Consider the following 18061-nt stretch of genomic DNA (forward strand, 5'->3'; position numbering starts at 1 on the left):
TCCACTACTAACCGTGTATTGAAATAAGCCTACTTACCTAATATTCAATATACATGGTCTCCACGCTTTTAACCAATCATAGTCCTAGAAATGTATAGGAGGTAAGATAATACATGTACACGACAAAAAAATACATAATTGAAGCCAAAATCGTCATCAGATAAATTATCAATCGCCATATTGATCATTATAACTAGTCTTCGTATTCGAAATATACAACTAAAGAAATGTTTTATTTCACTATTTACAAATAGATATTTTAACATATTTGTAATGTTTTAATATTTTGAATTGGTATTCGACGGGTATGTTCCTCATATCTTGACTTACATCTAGAAATTGACAATGAGGGTCGGTTGAAAACAAAACTTTACGACAACAGAGATGATTTCAGCTTTCCAATTGTGAACTTTCCATTTCTAAGTAGCAACATTCCAGCAGCACCTGTAACGGGATATATATCTCTCAATTGATACGATATTCCCGTGCTTGCATTTCCTATCAAGATTTTCTTGATAGAGAGTTGCTGCTCACAAAGAAGCTATAAAACCAAGAGTTCCAAATGGTGAAGTTGAAATCATCCCTTCGTAAATTTTACGGACGCAATCACGAGTTAGTTGACCGTTATGGAATAACCGTTTCACAAATGATATCGGATATGTTCCTTACGTCGTAACTACAATCCCCTTCCCTTTCATGAATGTGACCTACCGAATTAGACTATTTACCGGAGTTGTTATCACATAAGCAACATGACGGGTTCCACATGTGGAGCAGGATCTGCTTACCCTCCCGGAGCACCTGAGATCACCCCTAGTTTTTTGTGGGGTTTGTGTTGTTTATTCTTTAGTTTTCTATGTTGTGTCATGTGTACTATTGTTTGTCTGTTTGTCTTTTTTCATTTTTAGCCATGACGTTGTCAGTTTATTTTAGATTTATGAGTTTGACTGTCTCTTTGGTATCTTTCGTCCCTCTTTTCCAATTATCGTTACCACAATCACGTCATCCTCTCCTCGAATTTGAATTAGAACTATCCCATGGTTTGTTCTATAGTTTTGGCACATACCAGTATGTCCTGTTCTAGCGTCATTTTAATATATTTGTACGCTTTAGAGTGCAATAAAATTTAACAAAAAGAAGATTTAGCATGTGAAAAGAGTGCATGTTTTGCGTATTGTTAAAAAATCTCCGTTGCAATAAACGACACTTTATTTGTCTAAAATTTTATAATAATAGAATTGAGAATGGAAATGGGGAATGTGTCAAAGAGACAACAACCCGACCAAATAAAAAACAACAGCAGAAGGTCACCATCAGGTCTTCAATGTAGCGAGAAATTCCCGCACCCGTTGATATAACCATTGATATAAAGAATAACCAATGGCAATGTCGTAATATTGTCAATTAACGCATTGTAGGAATAATTTTTTCCGTATCACACTCCATGCAGTGTACTGCCAGAAATATATCTTCATGCAAAAATAGATAACATACCACAACCGTAATAGAACTGCTCTTATATATTTATTATATATAAATTACTCCAAAAGAAAATTAATGAATATAAAAAACAATGATATAAACGAAATATTGTACAACATATGTTAACATTTCATATGTCTTTTATTTGAAAATCTAACATTTTGTTTATGGCATTTATTAAGTTAACAATACTACATGCATTATTATTGCATTTCCAATAGGCCAAAAGACAATGCCACGTAATGTTAATAAACTCGGGTTTAGACTAACAGTTCCTCAATTAATCGACTAGATAAAAATCATCGTCATAGAGAAAATCAATCTAATTAAAATTAAATCTCCAAAGCAACCAATTATCGATTTTGTCTGCAATAAAATACATTGCACGGCTCAATCAATAAAACATGTTGCAACATCTGTTTGTCATTCTTAATTCGTTAATTAAAGATCTATCATCAAATATCGGCTTGTGCCCATCGGACGAAAGGAGTTTATAAAGTATTTTTCCAGTTAATTCAGGTAAATCTAAATTAGTTTTGTTATATGCTTAGTATTTATTTGTGTTCCTATAGTATAACTCAATTTTCATAAACCAAATGATAATGTTTATAAATAATGATTTTTCTAGAACAACGCGGATTTTAGATTCGACTGAATGCTGTGTTTTACATAGTAAGAAGTTTAGCTAGCTATACAACAAGGTTTAATCCAACATTTTCTACACAAGAAAAATGCCTGTACCAAGTCAGGAATATGTAACTTGTAATCCATTCGTTTGATGTGTTAGAGCTTTTGATTTTGCCATTTAATTATGACTTTCCGTTTTGAATTTTTCAGTATTTTTGTGATTATACTTTTTGTTCAAATCAATAACGTAGTGAAGTGTAGCACTGCACATCCCCGTTCAGTACTAATTTTGATGTGCATTAGAACATATATATCTCCTAGCTTTTTTGCATATTTATGTTTGCTTTCCTTTCAAATATTTGGGTTTTCTAATGAATGTTAATCTAGAAAAGCACTTTTAACGCATACAATTTAAACAAATTTGAAGATGTATTTTTTTCTTTGATACAATTTCACAACCATTTCATCATTTTGTTCTAAAAATGGCTGGTACTAAAATTTATCATATTGTTTACAAATGATGTTTTGAAATATCTGTAGGTTTTGATCATTTAAACACTTTTTTCTAAAATACATCGTTAAAATCTTCCGAGTAAATGCTCTATTTAAAGACTGATTAGAGAGACATGCAATTGTATGTCTCATTTTGATATCACAGAAAACTACATGAACACAGCTTTCTCATCATGTCGTCGTGACAACGCTATGTTTGTAATATGATTGATTATGCAACCTAATTTCCAGAATAAAATCTATAGCTAAAATTCATAATATTTTAGCGTTCACCTGTTTTTTGTTGTGTGTCTATACAATTGGAATCGATTTTAGATGCACAAAGATGTTTCACATCAGTAATTTTACAGAAGCTTCCATTGCATGAGTAGCTGAACCGTGAATGTTTTACTGTGAATCAATTGATGTATTTCAATTTCGGTGTTTGGAAACGAACATAATATCTGATTATATTTTCACAATCTATGTATGACTGACTCAAGTAACATTCAAATAGCAACTTTGATAATTAGATTTCGAGTCATGATTCTTTTGAAACTTATGCGACCCCCCGCAGTTTGGACCTCGTGTGTATACATAAATATATATTTATATCGATATCATAGAGGTAAATGTCTCGCCCCGTAGGAATACCTGCTGATTCTGGTAACTGCAAATATAGAGGACATCGGTTAAAAGACAAAAGTAACAATACTGAACTCCGAAAAAAATTCAAAACGGAAAGTTACAAATCAAAGGGCAAAATCAAAAGATCAAACACACCAAACGAATGGTTACAACTGTCATATTCCTGACTTGGTTCAGGCATTATCTTATCTAGAAAATGATGGGTTGGACATATTTTTTATTTACTATCATATTCTGATTGTTATAGTCAAGAATTCTTCAGTTTTTAATATGAATTTGTATTTTTAAAATAACAAATAATGAGCACAAATGTGATTGATCCCGTTATGATTAATTGGGCGAACTGTGGATTTGTTGGACGAAGTTCAAAATCGTCTTATGCTTATGTAGACGAAACGCGCGTCTAGCGAACTAAAATATAACCCTGGTATCTTTGATAACTATTTACACCACTGGGTCGATGCCACTGATGGTGGACGTTTCGTCCCCGAGGGTATCACAAGCCCAGTAGTTATCATTTCCGTGTTGACATGAATATCAATAAATTGTCATTTTCATAAATTTCCTGTTTACAAAACTTTGATTTTTTTTCGAAAAACTAGGGACTTTCTTATCCCAGGCTTAGATTACCTTAGCCGTATTTGGTACAACTTTTTATGAATTTTGGAATTCAATGCTCTTCAATTTTGTACTTGTTTTGGCTTTTTTTTTTTTTTAAATATTTTGATATGAGCGTCATTGTTGAGTCTTTTGTAGACGAAACGCGCGTCTGGCGTACTAAATTATAATCCTGGTACTTTTAATAACTACTTATGGTATATTTATATCGGGAAAATGGGGATTTTTTGGTGTAAGGCGTTACGGGTGCAAATAGCATAATACATTTTTAGTCTTTTGAACGTTTTTTGATGGCATGATGTTGTCAGTTCATTTCAACTTAACATAAAACCCTGCCCTGTGTTTATCACTCAATCCGCTTATACGTCGAATCGCGCTGACGTTTTCATTCTATATAGTTATGCTAACAAATTAATCAAGTAAGTTATAATAAACGTACTGATTTTGATGTAATTGGACAACACACAAGGAAGGCTAGTAACACTATAAATGTAATAATGAATTTTGCAGTGACGGATATTTTTTTTATTGTAATAGACATATTACTTTGCTATTCTTTGAAATTACCAATTACAACCGCAGCTGTGGTTCCTCAATAAAAGAGAGGCAAACAATACTAGAAACACAAATGTAATAATGTATTTTGCAGTGACGGATATTTTTTTTAATGTAATAGACATATTATTTTGAAATTCTTTGAAATAACCAATTACAACCTCAGCTGTGTTCCTCAATAAAAGAGAGGCAAAAAATACTAGTAACACAAATGTAATAATGTATTTTGCAGTGACGGATATTTTTGTTCATTGTAATAGACATATTACTTTGCTATTCTTTGAAATTACCAATTACAACCGCAGCTGTGTTCCTCAATAAAAGAGAGGCAAACAATACTAGTCACACAAATGTAATGATATATTTTGCAGTGACGGATATTTTTTTTAATGTAATAGACATATTACTTTGCTATTCTTTGAAATTACCAATTACAGCCGCAGCTGTGTTCCTCAATAAAAGAGAGGCAAACAATACTAGTAACACAAATGTAATAATGTATTTTGCAGTGACGGATATTTTTTTTCATTGAAATAGACACATTACTTTGCTATTCTTTGAAATTACCAATTACAGCCGCAGCTGTGTTCTTCAATAAAAAAGAGGCAAACATTACTAGTCACAAAGGGAAATTCGAAACAAAATGAGAATTCCATGGCAAAAAAACCAACATTTATCAAAACGCAATCTAAAAAATAGAGACTGAGTAACTCTGAATTCAAACAAATAACCATGCTTGAGGCAATGTTGTTTATGATGATGCTTTCAATTCATGGTTCAAAAAGAAAGACGGGAAATTTTCACAGCTACGAGGATTGAATTTAAAAAATGTACTTTTGAAATAAAGTTTAAATCAAAAAGATATTTATTTGAATTTAGATCTTGTATAGATCAATGTATGTAGTGAAAATTCTTTAAAATGAACAGATTTTAATATCCTATTTAACAGAAAAGGTATTCATCCGGCAAAGTTTTTTAAAATAAGTTGTGTGCTCTTATCAACAGAAAGATGCAGAATCATTGTCAAAACTTGCATGTATTTAAAGTTTGAGAAGCAAATAAAATAAAAATAGTATTTTATTGCACTGTATTTTAAATAAAATCATGTTTTGACGAAATTGAACGAGTTCCATCCGGTAGAGCGTTTTAGCGAATAATTTGATTATTTTCTATTTAACTCTGAGACACTAAAGAGGTAAGCAAGTAATTATGGGATTTATACTTACTTTATGGTGTGATCTATTTATGATCAGTGACAATCAAATACATGCGTCTTGATATTTAAAAACAGCGGATGGTTAAGGCAATCTCTGGAGTTTGTAGTCGAATAAAGGGTAAGTTCGAATATACCGCCATTGATCAAATGATTCCAGCGTGAGCTTTATATCAGATCTGTTCTCTGAATGTCATTGTAATGTTCGAAAAAGAGTTTATTTAAAATAGATAATTCAAAATGTACAGCAGACGATAAATAAAAATACATACACGATTTTATAACAATACTACAATTTAAGTAATCTTGATACATAGCTTTTTATTTTTCACACCCATTTCCAATTGGAAAATTTTGAAACAAATCTTCGAAAGCATCCATTCATACTGCATTTTTCGCGGGTTTTTAAAGTATATAAACTGTTAACTCATTCAAAAAAAATCCTATTAACAGAAACAACATTTCACATCGTTGAAACGGTTGAAAACGTTTAGATGAACAAAACAAAGGCATTAAAATGGTCGTTTACTCACGCGAACATGTTTAAGTTCACTGTCATCGACAGCTTTAATTAATTATCCTTTTGTGCTTTTTAATATCGTTTATAGTGTTTACTTGATTGATTTGCCTAATACAAATGTAGACATCGATCAGTATGATTAGTGATTGTTTTATTTGTGTATGCACGTTTGCCCGTGTTGTAATCTATGAGTTTGTTTATTAGTTGTGTCTCTCCAGCTACTAGTATTGTTTGTCTTTCACTTATGGTATTATGCTAAACTGTGTTTCGTTTGACCATTGTATTGCCTTTTAAGATAAGAAGCAAATGCTTCGGCCGCAAACTTCCAAAGAGTCAGCTACCAATAGTATTCAACAGAGCAGCTAAGATTTGTTACTGAGAAACATTATGATAGCTGTTTTCCATTCGTTTGAGTGCTTTTGCAGTTTGATAAGGAACTTTCCGATTTGAAGTTCGGTATTTTTTTATTTTACTTTATTACTGCTCTAAATGCTATGAATTTTATTATTTTTATATAGTAAAACAACTTTCCTTGGCCCATGTGCTGTATCTAAGATATATACTGATGCGACTCTTGTATATTTACTTCTAGGGGAACCCTTTCCTTACAAAACGTAGTGCTTAAACTTCTAAAAAGCTCATACATAATTGTCAAGTCCAAATCTATTGACATTTAATTTCTTATTTTTATTTAATTTACTTTTCCTCAATGTTTTTTGAAAAACAACAAAATTATGACTTTGTTGGCATGATGTCAGTTCATGTCGACTTAACATAAAACCTGCGCTGTGTTTATGGCTCAATCCCCTTAAACATCGAATCGAGCTAACGTTTTTCATTCTAATTTCATGTTCTTACAAATTAATCAAGTAACTTATAATAAACGTACTTATTTTGATGTAATTGGACAACACACAAGGAAGGCTAGTAACACTTTAAATGTAAAAATGTATATTGCAGTGACGGGTATTTGTTAACTTTAATAGACATATTACTTTGCTATTCTTTGAAATTACCAATAACAGTAGATGTGTTCCTCAATTAAAGAGAGGAAAACAATATTAGTAACAAAGGGAAATTCAATCTAAATTGTCAAAACAAAATGAGAATTCCATGGCAAAAAAAAACCACAACAATTATCAAAACGCAACATAAAAAACTAGAGACTGAGCAACTCTGAATCCCAACAAATAACCATGAATGAGGCTATATTGTAAATGGTACTGCTTTCAATTCATGGTCCAAAATGATGAAAGACGGGAAATGATTACAGCTACGAAGATTGAATTGGAAAAAATGTACTTTTGAAATAAAGTATAAATTAAAGAGATACTTATTTAAATTTTTACCTTGAATAGATCAATGTATGTAGTGAAAATTCTTTATAATGAAATGATTTTAATATCCTACTAAACAGAAAAGATATTCATCCGGCAAAGTCCTTTAAAATAATTTTGTGTACTCTTATCAACAGAAAGATGCAGAATTGTTGTCAAAACTTGCATGTACCGGAGTATTTAAATTTTGAGAAGATCAATAAAAATAAAATAGTATTTCATAGCACTGTATTTTAAATAATATCATATTTTGACGAAATTGAGCATGTTCCATCCGATAGAGTGTTTTAGCGATTAATTTGATTATTTTCTATTTAACTCTTATACAGTAAAGGGGAAAGCAAGTACTTATGGGATTTATAGTTGTAATAAGATATGTTCGTGAAATGTTAATATTTGCATTTCATACTAACTTTATGTTGTGATCTGTTTATCATGATTATCAGTGACAATCAATTATATACATGCACCTTGATATTTAATCAGCGGATGGTAAATGGCAATCTCCGGAGTTTGTTCTTTCCCGGCATAGTCGGTTAAAGGGATAAGTTGGAATTGCTCGCCATTGATTTATGATTCTTGCGTCGGCTGTGTATCAGATACGTATCCTGAATGTCATTGTAATGTTCGAAATAGCGTTTATTTTTAATAATTAAAAATGTACAGCAAACGATAAATGAAAACGTTAACACGATTTTATAACAATATTACAATTAAAGTAAATTTGATACATAGCTTTTTATTTTTCAATGGAAAATTTCGAAACAAATCTTCGAACGCATCCATTCATACTGCATTTTCGCGGGGTTTTAAAGTACATTAACAAGCAGATCATTCAAAAATATATTCATTAACAGACAGAAAATTTCACATCATTGAGATGGTCGAAAACGTTCAGATAAACAAAATAAAGGCATTAAAAATGGTCGTTTACTTACGCGAACATGTTTTAGTAAATAGTAAGAAAACCCTTAGTTTTTCGAAAAATTCAATGTTTTGTAAACAGAAAATTTATAAAAATGACCATATGATTGATATTCATGTCAACACCGAAGTGCTGACTACTGGGCTGGTGATACCCTCGGGGACGAAACGTCCACCAGCAGTGGCATCGACCCAGTGGTGTAAATAGTTATCAAAAGTACCAGGATTATAATTTTATACGCCAGACGCGCGTTTCGTCTACATAAGACTCATCAGTGACGCTCAGATCAAAATAGTTAAAAAGCCAAATAAATACAAAGTTGAAGAGCATTGAGGATCCAAAATTCCAAAAAGTTGTGCCAAATACGGCTAAGGTAATCTACTCCTGGGGTAAGAAAACCCTTAGTTTATCGAAAAATTCAATGTTTTGTAAACAGAAAATTTATAAAAATGACCATATGATTGATATTCATGTCAACACCGAAGTGCTGACTACTGGGCTGGTGATACCCTCGGGGACGAAACGTCCACCAGCAGTGGCATCGACCCAGTGGTGTAAATAGTTATCAAAAGTACCAGGATTATAATTTTATACGCCAGACGCGCGTTTCGTCTACATAAGACTCATCAGTGACGCTCAGATCAAAATAGTTAAAAAGCCAAATAAATACAAAGTTGAAGAGCATTCAGGATCCAAAATTCCAAAAAGTTGTGCCAAATACGGCTAAGGTAATCTACTCCTGGGGTAAGAAAACCCTTAGTTTTTCGAAAAATTCAATGTTTTGTAAACAGAAAATTTATAAAAATGACCATATGATTGATATTCATGTCAACACCGAAGTGCTGACTACTAGGCTGGTGATACCCTCGGGGACGAAACGTCCACCAGCAGTGGCATCGACCCAGTGGTGTAAATAGTTATCAAAAGTACCAGGATTATAATTTTATACGCCAGACGCGCGTTTCGTCTACATAAGACTCATCAGTGACGCTCAGATCAAAATAGTTAAAAAGCCAAATAAATACAAAGTTGAAGAGCATTGAGGATCCAAAATTCCAAAAAGTTGTGCCAAATACGGCTAAGGTAATCTACTCCTGGGGTAAGAAAACCCTTAGTTTTTCGAAAAATTCAATGTTTTGTAAACAGAAAATTTATAAAAATGACCATATGATTGATATTCATGTCAACACCGAAGTGCTGACTACTGGGCTGGTGATACCCTCGGGGACGAAACGTCCACCAGCAGTGGCATCGACCCAGTGGTGTAAATAGTTATCAAAAGTACCAGGATTATAATTTTATACGCCAGACGCGCGTTTCGTCTACATAAGACTCATCAGTGACGCTCAGATCAAAATAGTTAAAAAGCCAAATAAATACAAAGTTGAAGAGCATTGAGGATCCAAAATTCCAAAAAGTTGTGCCAAATACGGCTAAGGTAATCTACTCCTGGGGTAAGAAAACCCTTAGTTTTTCGAAAAATTCAATGTTTTGTAAACAGAAAATTTATAAAAATGACCATATGATTGATATTCATGTCAACACCGAAGTGCTGACTACTGGGCTGGTGATACCCTCGGGGACGAAACGTCCACCAGCAGTGGCATCGACCCAGTGGTGTAAATAGTTATCAAAAGTACCAGGATTATAATTTTATACGCCAGACGCGCGTTTCGTCTACATAAGACTCATCAGTGACGCTCAGATCAAAATAGTTAAAAAGCCAAATAAATACAAAGTTGAAGAGCATTGAGGATCCAAAATTCCAAAAAGTTGTGCCAAATACGGCTAAGGTAATCTACTCCTGGGGTAAGAAAACCCTTAGTTTTTCGAAAAATTCAATGTTTTGTAAACAGAAAATTTATAAAAATGACCATATGATTGATATTCATGTCAACACCGAAGTGCTGACTACTGGGCTGGTGATACCCTCGGGGACGAAACGTCCACCAGCAGTGGCATCGACCCAGTGGTGTAAATAGTTATCAAAAGTACCAGGATTATAATTTATACGCCAGACGCGCGTTTCGTCTACATAAGACTCATCAGTGACGCTCAGATCAAAATAGTTAAAAAGCCAAATAAATACAAAGTTGAAGAGCATTGAGGATCCAAAATTCCAAAAAGTTGTGCCAAATACGGCTAAGGTAATCTACTCCTGGGGTAAGAAAACCCTTAGTTTATCGAAAAATTCAATGTTTTGTAAACAGAAAATTTATAAAAATGACCATATGATTGATATTCATGTCAACACCGAAGTGCTGACTACTGGGCTGGTGATACCCTCGGGGACGAAACGTCCACCAGCAGTGGCATCGACCCAGTGGTGTAAATAGTTATCAAAAGTACCAGGATTATAATTTTATACGCCAGACGCGCGTTTCGTCTACATAAGACTCATCAGTGACGCTCAGATCAAAATAGTTAAAAAGCCAAATAAATACAAAGTTGAGGAGCATTGAGGATCCAAAATTCCAAAAAGTTGTGCCAAATACGGCTAAGGTAATCTACTCCTGGGGTAAGAAAACCCTTAGTTTTTCGAAAAATTCAATGTTTTGTAAACAGAAAATTTATAAAAATGACCATATGATTGATATTCATGTCAACACCGAAGTGCTGACTACTGGGCTGGTGATACCCTCGGGGACGAAACGTCCACCAGCAGTGGCATCGACCCAGAGGTGTAAATAGTTATCAAAAGTACCAGGATTATAATTTTATACGCCAGACGCGCGTTTCGTCTACATAAGACTCATCAGTGACGCTCAGATCAAAATAGTTAAAAAGCCAAATAAATACAAAGTTATAGTAAAACAACTTTCCTTGGCCCATGTGCTGTATCTAAGATATATACTGATGCGACTCTTGTATATTTACTTCTAGGGGAACCCTTTCCTTACAAAACGTAGTGCTTAAACTTCTAAAAAGCTCATACATAATTGTCAAGTCCAAATCTATTGACATTTAATTTCTTATTTTTATTTAATTTACTTTTCCTCAATGTTTTTTTGAAAATCAACAAAATTACGGTTATCTTGAATTTAAATTGATAGTTTTCTTAAAATAAAAGATTCAATCCGAATGGTTCATCTTAGAATACGACCAGAACTTATTCTTACTTTAATGGGTCATTTACTAATGACAAACAACGTCTGTACCTAGAATCTGTACCTCAAGAACATAATAGACTATTTGTGAAGTTGTTACGGAATACTAGGACAATATTTTCTTTGACATAACCTGGATTTGTTAACTTTCTGCTTAGACACTGGCGTCGTTTTAAGAAGTCTAAGTAGCAACTACAAGGTAATACTGAATGAGTTAGGAAATGCAAATCCCATATGCAGATAAAGTTGGTTTACTGCTGCTAAGGTGGGCAGATTTATAATTCTAAAATTAAAATTTTCTCGTTTGTCATAGATTTTAGTACCTAGACCAAGATACAAGATATTTTGTTAACCTATCAGGGTGCCCAAAATTTGAGCTATATTATCAAATGAATACAAAATAAAGCATATCTATTGATTAGAACGATAAAAGTACATTTACACAAAAACATGTATACACATTTACACAAAAACATGTATACACATTTAAACAAAGTTAAGTATTTAGAATGTCATAGACAAACCATTATTAGTAATGTCTTTTGGAAGCCAATATGACCTGGCAAAATTACGCTTCTTAATTTAATATATTTCTAGACATAGGCCAACGGGAGACAACTCCTGATCGAATTTTTTTTGTGGTATTTTTCTATGTTTAACACTACATTGATTTTTTAGAAGTTTCTTTCGTTCTTCGAAAAAGTGAACGCAATAATATCAGATAGGACAAACAAATCTTAAGGTAAATATTCCAAACAATTGGCATTGTATCAGATAACTTTGAAAATTATTTGAATTTATAATTTAGATTATTCCTATGATTATTTAACCATTCGATGTTTGTACAACTCTTTTATGCACATAGACCACATGGAGTTACATAAAAACGTAACACTGTGTTTAACAAAATACGTTAAAATTGCTAACACAAAAACCCATAACCCAACATTAATAGTAATAACGATACAAGTGAGAAGCAGGTTATCTGCAAAGTATCTATGAATTGGATTTATTTCATATCGGTTGAGAATAAGATTCTCTTATTGGATAAAGAGGGGTCACGTGACATTCATTAATCTTCAGTAATAAATTCCATCGGTCATTAACAGAACAATACGGACCAGAAAACCGGTCGTTAATGAACTTTTACATGATATGGACCGGTGGGGCGTGGTTTACGTCTGATAATGACTGTTGGGGCGTGTTTTCTCTGTTTAGAAAGATGTACCTTTTATAAAACATGTTCCTGTTTTTAATATTACATTTAAGTTGTTGAATTGTTTATTCTATTTTTTCGTTAATTGTAAAATTATAGAGAACTTAATTAAGAATTTATATACTGAAAAGTTGCACTAAAATGAATTGCAGTATTACTACGACTGGTCTTCACTCTTCGCTATAGAAATAGTTTGCTTTAGGCGTTTTGAATTTATGAGAATTTTCCAAAACATGGTTTCTCAATGAAATAAACATAATAGTTCTTGAAAAACTGGTCATTATCGTGATACATGGACTGCCCACAGGATAGTGGTATTGACTAAGATAGTGATAATGACTGAGCCGAAGGCGAGGTCATTATCGCTGTCGCATTATCATTATCGTGATACCAGAAAACCGGTCGTTAAGGAACTTTTACATGATATGGACCGGTGGGGCGTTGTTTACGTCTGATAATGACTGTTGGGGCGTTGTTTCTCTGTTTAGAAAGATGTACCTTTTATAAAACATGTTCCTGTTTTTAATATTACATTTAAGTTGTTGAATTGTTTATTATATTTTTTCGTTAATTGTAATATTATAGAGAACTTAATTAAGAATTTATATACTGAAAAGTTGCACTAAAATGAATTGCAGTATTACTACGACTGGTCTTCACTCTTTGCTATAGAAATAGTTTGCTTTAGGCGTTTTGAATTTATGAGAATTTTCCAAAACATGGTTTCTCAATGAAATAAACATAATGATTCTTGAAAAACTGGTCATTATCGTGATACATGGACTGCCCGTAGGACAGTCCTATTGACTGCGACAGCGATAATGACCTCGCCTTCGGCTCAGTAATTATCACTATCTTAGTCAATACCACTGTCCTGTGGGCAGTCCATATATCACGATAATGACCATTGTTTCAAGAACTATTATATGAATATGAACTTTCCCCTTAAAATAAATATATTTCAACTCAACTGAGCAAAGTCTAATCGAATACACGTCATTTAGACTCTGCTGGATAGGGGGTAATCATTCCACATCTCATTATTTCATTAAGCTGAACATTTTCCTGATACTGTACGCTTTAATGCTTATCAGAAGAGGTTATACGATGACAGTTTCATCTTTGAATATAAAAAGGCGATATTAGACATTGCTAAAGTTATATTCATACAATTTAACATTTGAAATATTTGTGATTTTTTTTATTACACATTTGATATTGATAGATATGTATTTACAGATAATTGGAACACAAATTGAAAGCAGCAAATAGATAGACCAAAAAGCCAGTGAAATATGTCGAAGGTAAATTTTACAAAATTATAATGCCTCGTGATTAGAAATTTCACGTTCTGTCAACGTTAATGAATCCGTGTAACAAGTACTATTGAAGGCGTTAATGTATGACTTACCTAAATAGGTTTGAACGTAGTTTTCAATTTAGACTTGTTTATATTTTTTCGTTTGGGCTTGTATCATATTTTCCCTCCGGTTTATATGATCCGCTCATCCTATATTGACTCTTAAAATTCAAGAGTCTATCTTAAATTGAGGGTAAATTATATGGCCTTCCAAATACCGTTTCGATCCCTAACATCAATGAAGAGACATATATTGTCGAAATCTAGATCTGGTGTACACAAAAAAATATTGACACCTTATGTTTGTGGCATAACATCTGGGCCACAAGTTTATTGTTTTCTGTTTAGTATCAAATTTATATTTTTGTTGCATCTCGTGATCAATTTTATTTGGCAATCGCTAATGACAGTCAGCAGGGTTAAAGAACATCAGTTGTTTAACCTGTTAGTCAAATGCGTTTTGTTTAAATATACTTTTTCACTTTTTTGGTCTTTTGGAAAATGTTGTTTGTGCTGTATTTAGACCCTTCTACAACGAAATTTGTTTTACATGCACACGTATAAAAATTGCGGTTTTTATCAAACGCAATCATAGGTTTGAACGTAGTTTTCAAGTTAGACTTGTTTATATATATATATATATCTATACTTAATAAGGATTAATTTCTGTTGTTATTTTATTTTCTATAAGTAACTGTTAATTTTTCGCCTCTTTTTAATAAGTTTATTTTGGATGTTAGATATTTAGATATTGTTGTCTAATTATTCATTCTTGTATTAAATTTGAATTCAATTACGATAACTTTCAATTTTGTATTTTATAGATCTTCAATGATCCAATACATGGGACAATCATGCTCGACCCGTTACTTGTTAAAATAATTGATACACCACAGTTCCAACGACTGAGAAATATCAAACAACTCGGTGGGTGTTATTTTGTTTATCCAGCCGCATCGCACAACCGTTTTGAGCACAGTATTGGGTAAGTGAAATAATGAATACAAATGTAAAACACAAGAAGTTAATGCTTGTATCTTGTTTTGTGATAAAAGATAAGGACTTTAAATATTCTATAAAAATACAGATTTTGAATGTGCAGTTTGTGAAACATCAAACGGTCAGAAATGTACCCAGCGAAAGATACAAAAGGGTTATTTACACTCATTAGTCGAATTAATCCAAACTGGCAATGTCATGACAAACAAACCAAAAAACCAACAAACGACAAAATGGCAATTTCATAACAAACAAACAAACAAAAACCAAAATCAAACGACAAACAGCAGTAACAAATAAAACACAACCAGAAAACTAACGACTGGGCAACACAAACCCACGTCAAAAAAACGGGGGGAATAGCAGGTGCTCCAGAATGGTTCGCAAGTGTTCTCATACAATAATAGAAAAATTCATTCAGTGGGTTTTAACTTGACAATTTGACTGTTTGTAGGCTAGACAGTTTACAAAAAAAACAAGAGAAAAACAATTAACCACTTGCCGATTCATACCTTGATCTTTTCCTCAATATTGACGCAGATGGACGACTTTACACGAAAATCTATGATAAACAGGACGATTTCAACTTCCCAATTATCAATTTCCCATTTCTCAGCAGTAACATACCCTCTGCCCCTTCGTATGGTGTTTACATATCACAATTGACACGTTATTCTCGTGCTTGTTCACACTATACGGACTTCATATACAGGAGTGTGCTCCTTACGCAGAAACTGATCCAACAAAGATATGAGGAGGACAGATTAAAATTGACACTCCGTAAATTTTATGGACATCATCACGAATTGGTGGATTCATACGATGTGTCTTTGACCAAACTAGCTAAGGACATTTTTACCACATGGTAGATTGTGGTTTGTCATTACGTCGTCTAATCTTTTAATTACCAAACGTGACTTATTCCCGATTGTGACTGTTTTGCTGAGTGTGAATTCGCATTACTATAAGACGTGTTAATTACCCCGATTTTGTTTTTTGTCCATGGATTTATGAGTTTTGAACAGCGGTATACTACTGTTGCCTTTATATACGGTACTTATCTATCCCAAATTCATGTATTTAGTTTTAATGTTTAATGTTATATTTGTAATTCTCATCGGATTTTGTCAAATGTGTTGACGTCTTTTCTTTTATATTCATGTGTTATGGTAAAGAAAATTAATCACCGCCTTCATTTATTAGATTTCATTTTGTTCAACGTAATCTGTACGAACGATGTTTTACGTTTGAAGTTACATTCAAAACAAACCGGACATAGCTATATAATATAGTTAATTGCTACCTTAGTTTGCTATTAATAAGTATTGAAATGTGCATTGTTGTTAAATGTAATATCAGTATTTAGTTCAAATATAATCTTAAATCAATCCTAATTCTATCTTATTCATTCAAATGTGACGTCATTTTTCATTTTTTGATGATCTGTTTTACAAATTCAAATGTGACGTCATTTTTTGTCATTTTTTACAATTTCAAATATGACGTCACTTGGCGTTGAGGTTTTTACCTATTCGGATGTGTCTACATTTTGTCGGGTTATGTAATGTATTTCGGTTGTTTCCTGTAATTAGTTAATACTACAGTTTTATCATATATCTTTTGTATAGTCATTTTATAAAATTTACTGTTTGCAAAAGTATAAATTATTCTAAATAATAGGGATGTTCTGGTACCTAACCCTAGCCGTTTTTGGCACAACTTTTTTGAACTTTTGGTCCTCGATGCTGTTCAACTTTGTACTTGTTTCGGCTTTCAAACTTTTGTATCTGGGCGTCACTGGTAGATCTTGTGTAGACAAAATGCACTTCTGACATATTAAAATTTTAAACTTGTTGCCTTTTGTTAGCAATTATTCGTGTTTCTTTGTCAATAGTGTTCTCCTATTTATTTATATTGTAGTCCTGTTATGTTGTGTTGTCATTTTAATGTTATATTTCACATGGCCATAAAAGAGGGAGGTTTGGCATGCCACAAAACCAGGTTCAACCCACCATTTTTTCCTTTAAAAATGTCCTGTACCAAGTCGAATATGGCCATTGTTATATTATAGTTCGTTTCTGTCTGTGTTACATTTTAACGTTGTGTTTCCGTTGTGTCGTTTGTTTTCTCTTATTTTTGAATGTGAATTCACATTACTATAAGACGTGTCACGGTACTTATCTATCCCAAATTCATATATTTGGTTTTGATGTTATACTTTTTATTCTCATAGGATTTTGTCTAATGCTTAGTCCGTTTCTGTGTGTGTTACATTTTAATGTTGTGTCGTTGTTCTCCTCTTATATTTTATGCGTTTCCCTCAGTTTTAGTTTGTTACCCCGATTTTGTTTTTTGTCCATGGATTTATGAGCTTTGAACAGCGGTATATTACTGTTGCCTTTATTTGTGTTCCATTCCCAACTGTGACATTTTTACTAATTGATGATAGTTATTTGTTTAATGCATGCATAGAAACATATACTCACCAATTTGATGCACCCAAACTCGATCCTTGATATACAAAGGAGGTACTTATAAAAATTGAAAAACACGTTTTAAACCTCCTGCATTCAAAGAAATTTCTGGAATTAGGAATTACCTTCATCAGTAACTTTCACAGCCGAAATTTCAAAGCCAAGTATGTATTCAACTCACTGTTACGTTTTATATTTACACGTCATTCATGTATCCATCCAGTAATCTAGTTAACGTTGAAACTATAATTAATAATAATAATGAAAATTTATAGAGCGCCCTATATAAAAAAAAAATACTCTAAGGCTCTGTGCATTCAGCATGGTAAATAAAACAAATCAAAGACAAAAAACATAAAACATACACTGTGTCAGATTCAAATACTTAAATAAAATATAAAACAAAAATGCCTACCATAAAACAAAAGGTCAATACGAAATTACAATGTAAAAAAAAAAAAAAAATTTCAATCTAAGTTAAAATGCAG

General features: G+C 32.6%; 1 protein-coding gene across 1 annotated transcript in view; it reads left to right on the plus strand.

Moving 5' to 3' along the window:
* Window positions 1-1870: 1870 nt before the first annotated feature.
* Window positions 1871-18061, plus strand: part of LOC134722477 (deoxynucleoside triphosphate triphosphohydrolase SAMHD1-like) — a 29621-nt gene continuing 13430 nt past the window's right edge. Inside the window, exons 1-3 of the mRNA XM_063586097.1 lie at window positions 1871-2001; window positions 13980-14044; window positions 14925-15085. Coding sequence (XP_063442167.1) covers window positions 14036-14044; window positions 14925-15085 — 170 coding nt within the window. The 5' untranslated portion in view covers window positions 1871-2001; window positions 13980-14035. The remainder of the gene's footprint in view (window positions 2002-13979; window positions 14045-14924; window positions 15086-18061) is intronic.

Source organism: Mytilus trossulus, chromosome 6, assembly GCF_036588685.1.
Source record: "Mytilus trossulus isolate FHL-02 chromosome 6, PNRI_Mtr1.1.1.hap1, whole genome shotgun sequence".
NCBI classification, from domain to species: domain Eukaryota; kingdom Metazoa; phylum Mollusca; class Bivalvia; order Mytilida; family Mytilidae; genus Mytilus; species Mytilus trossulus.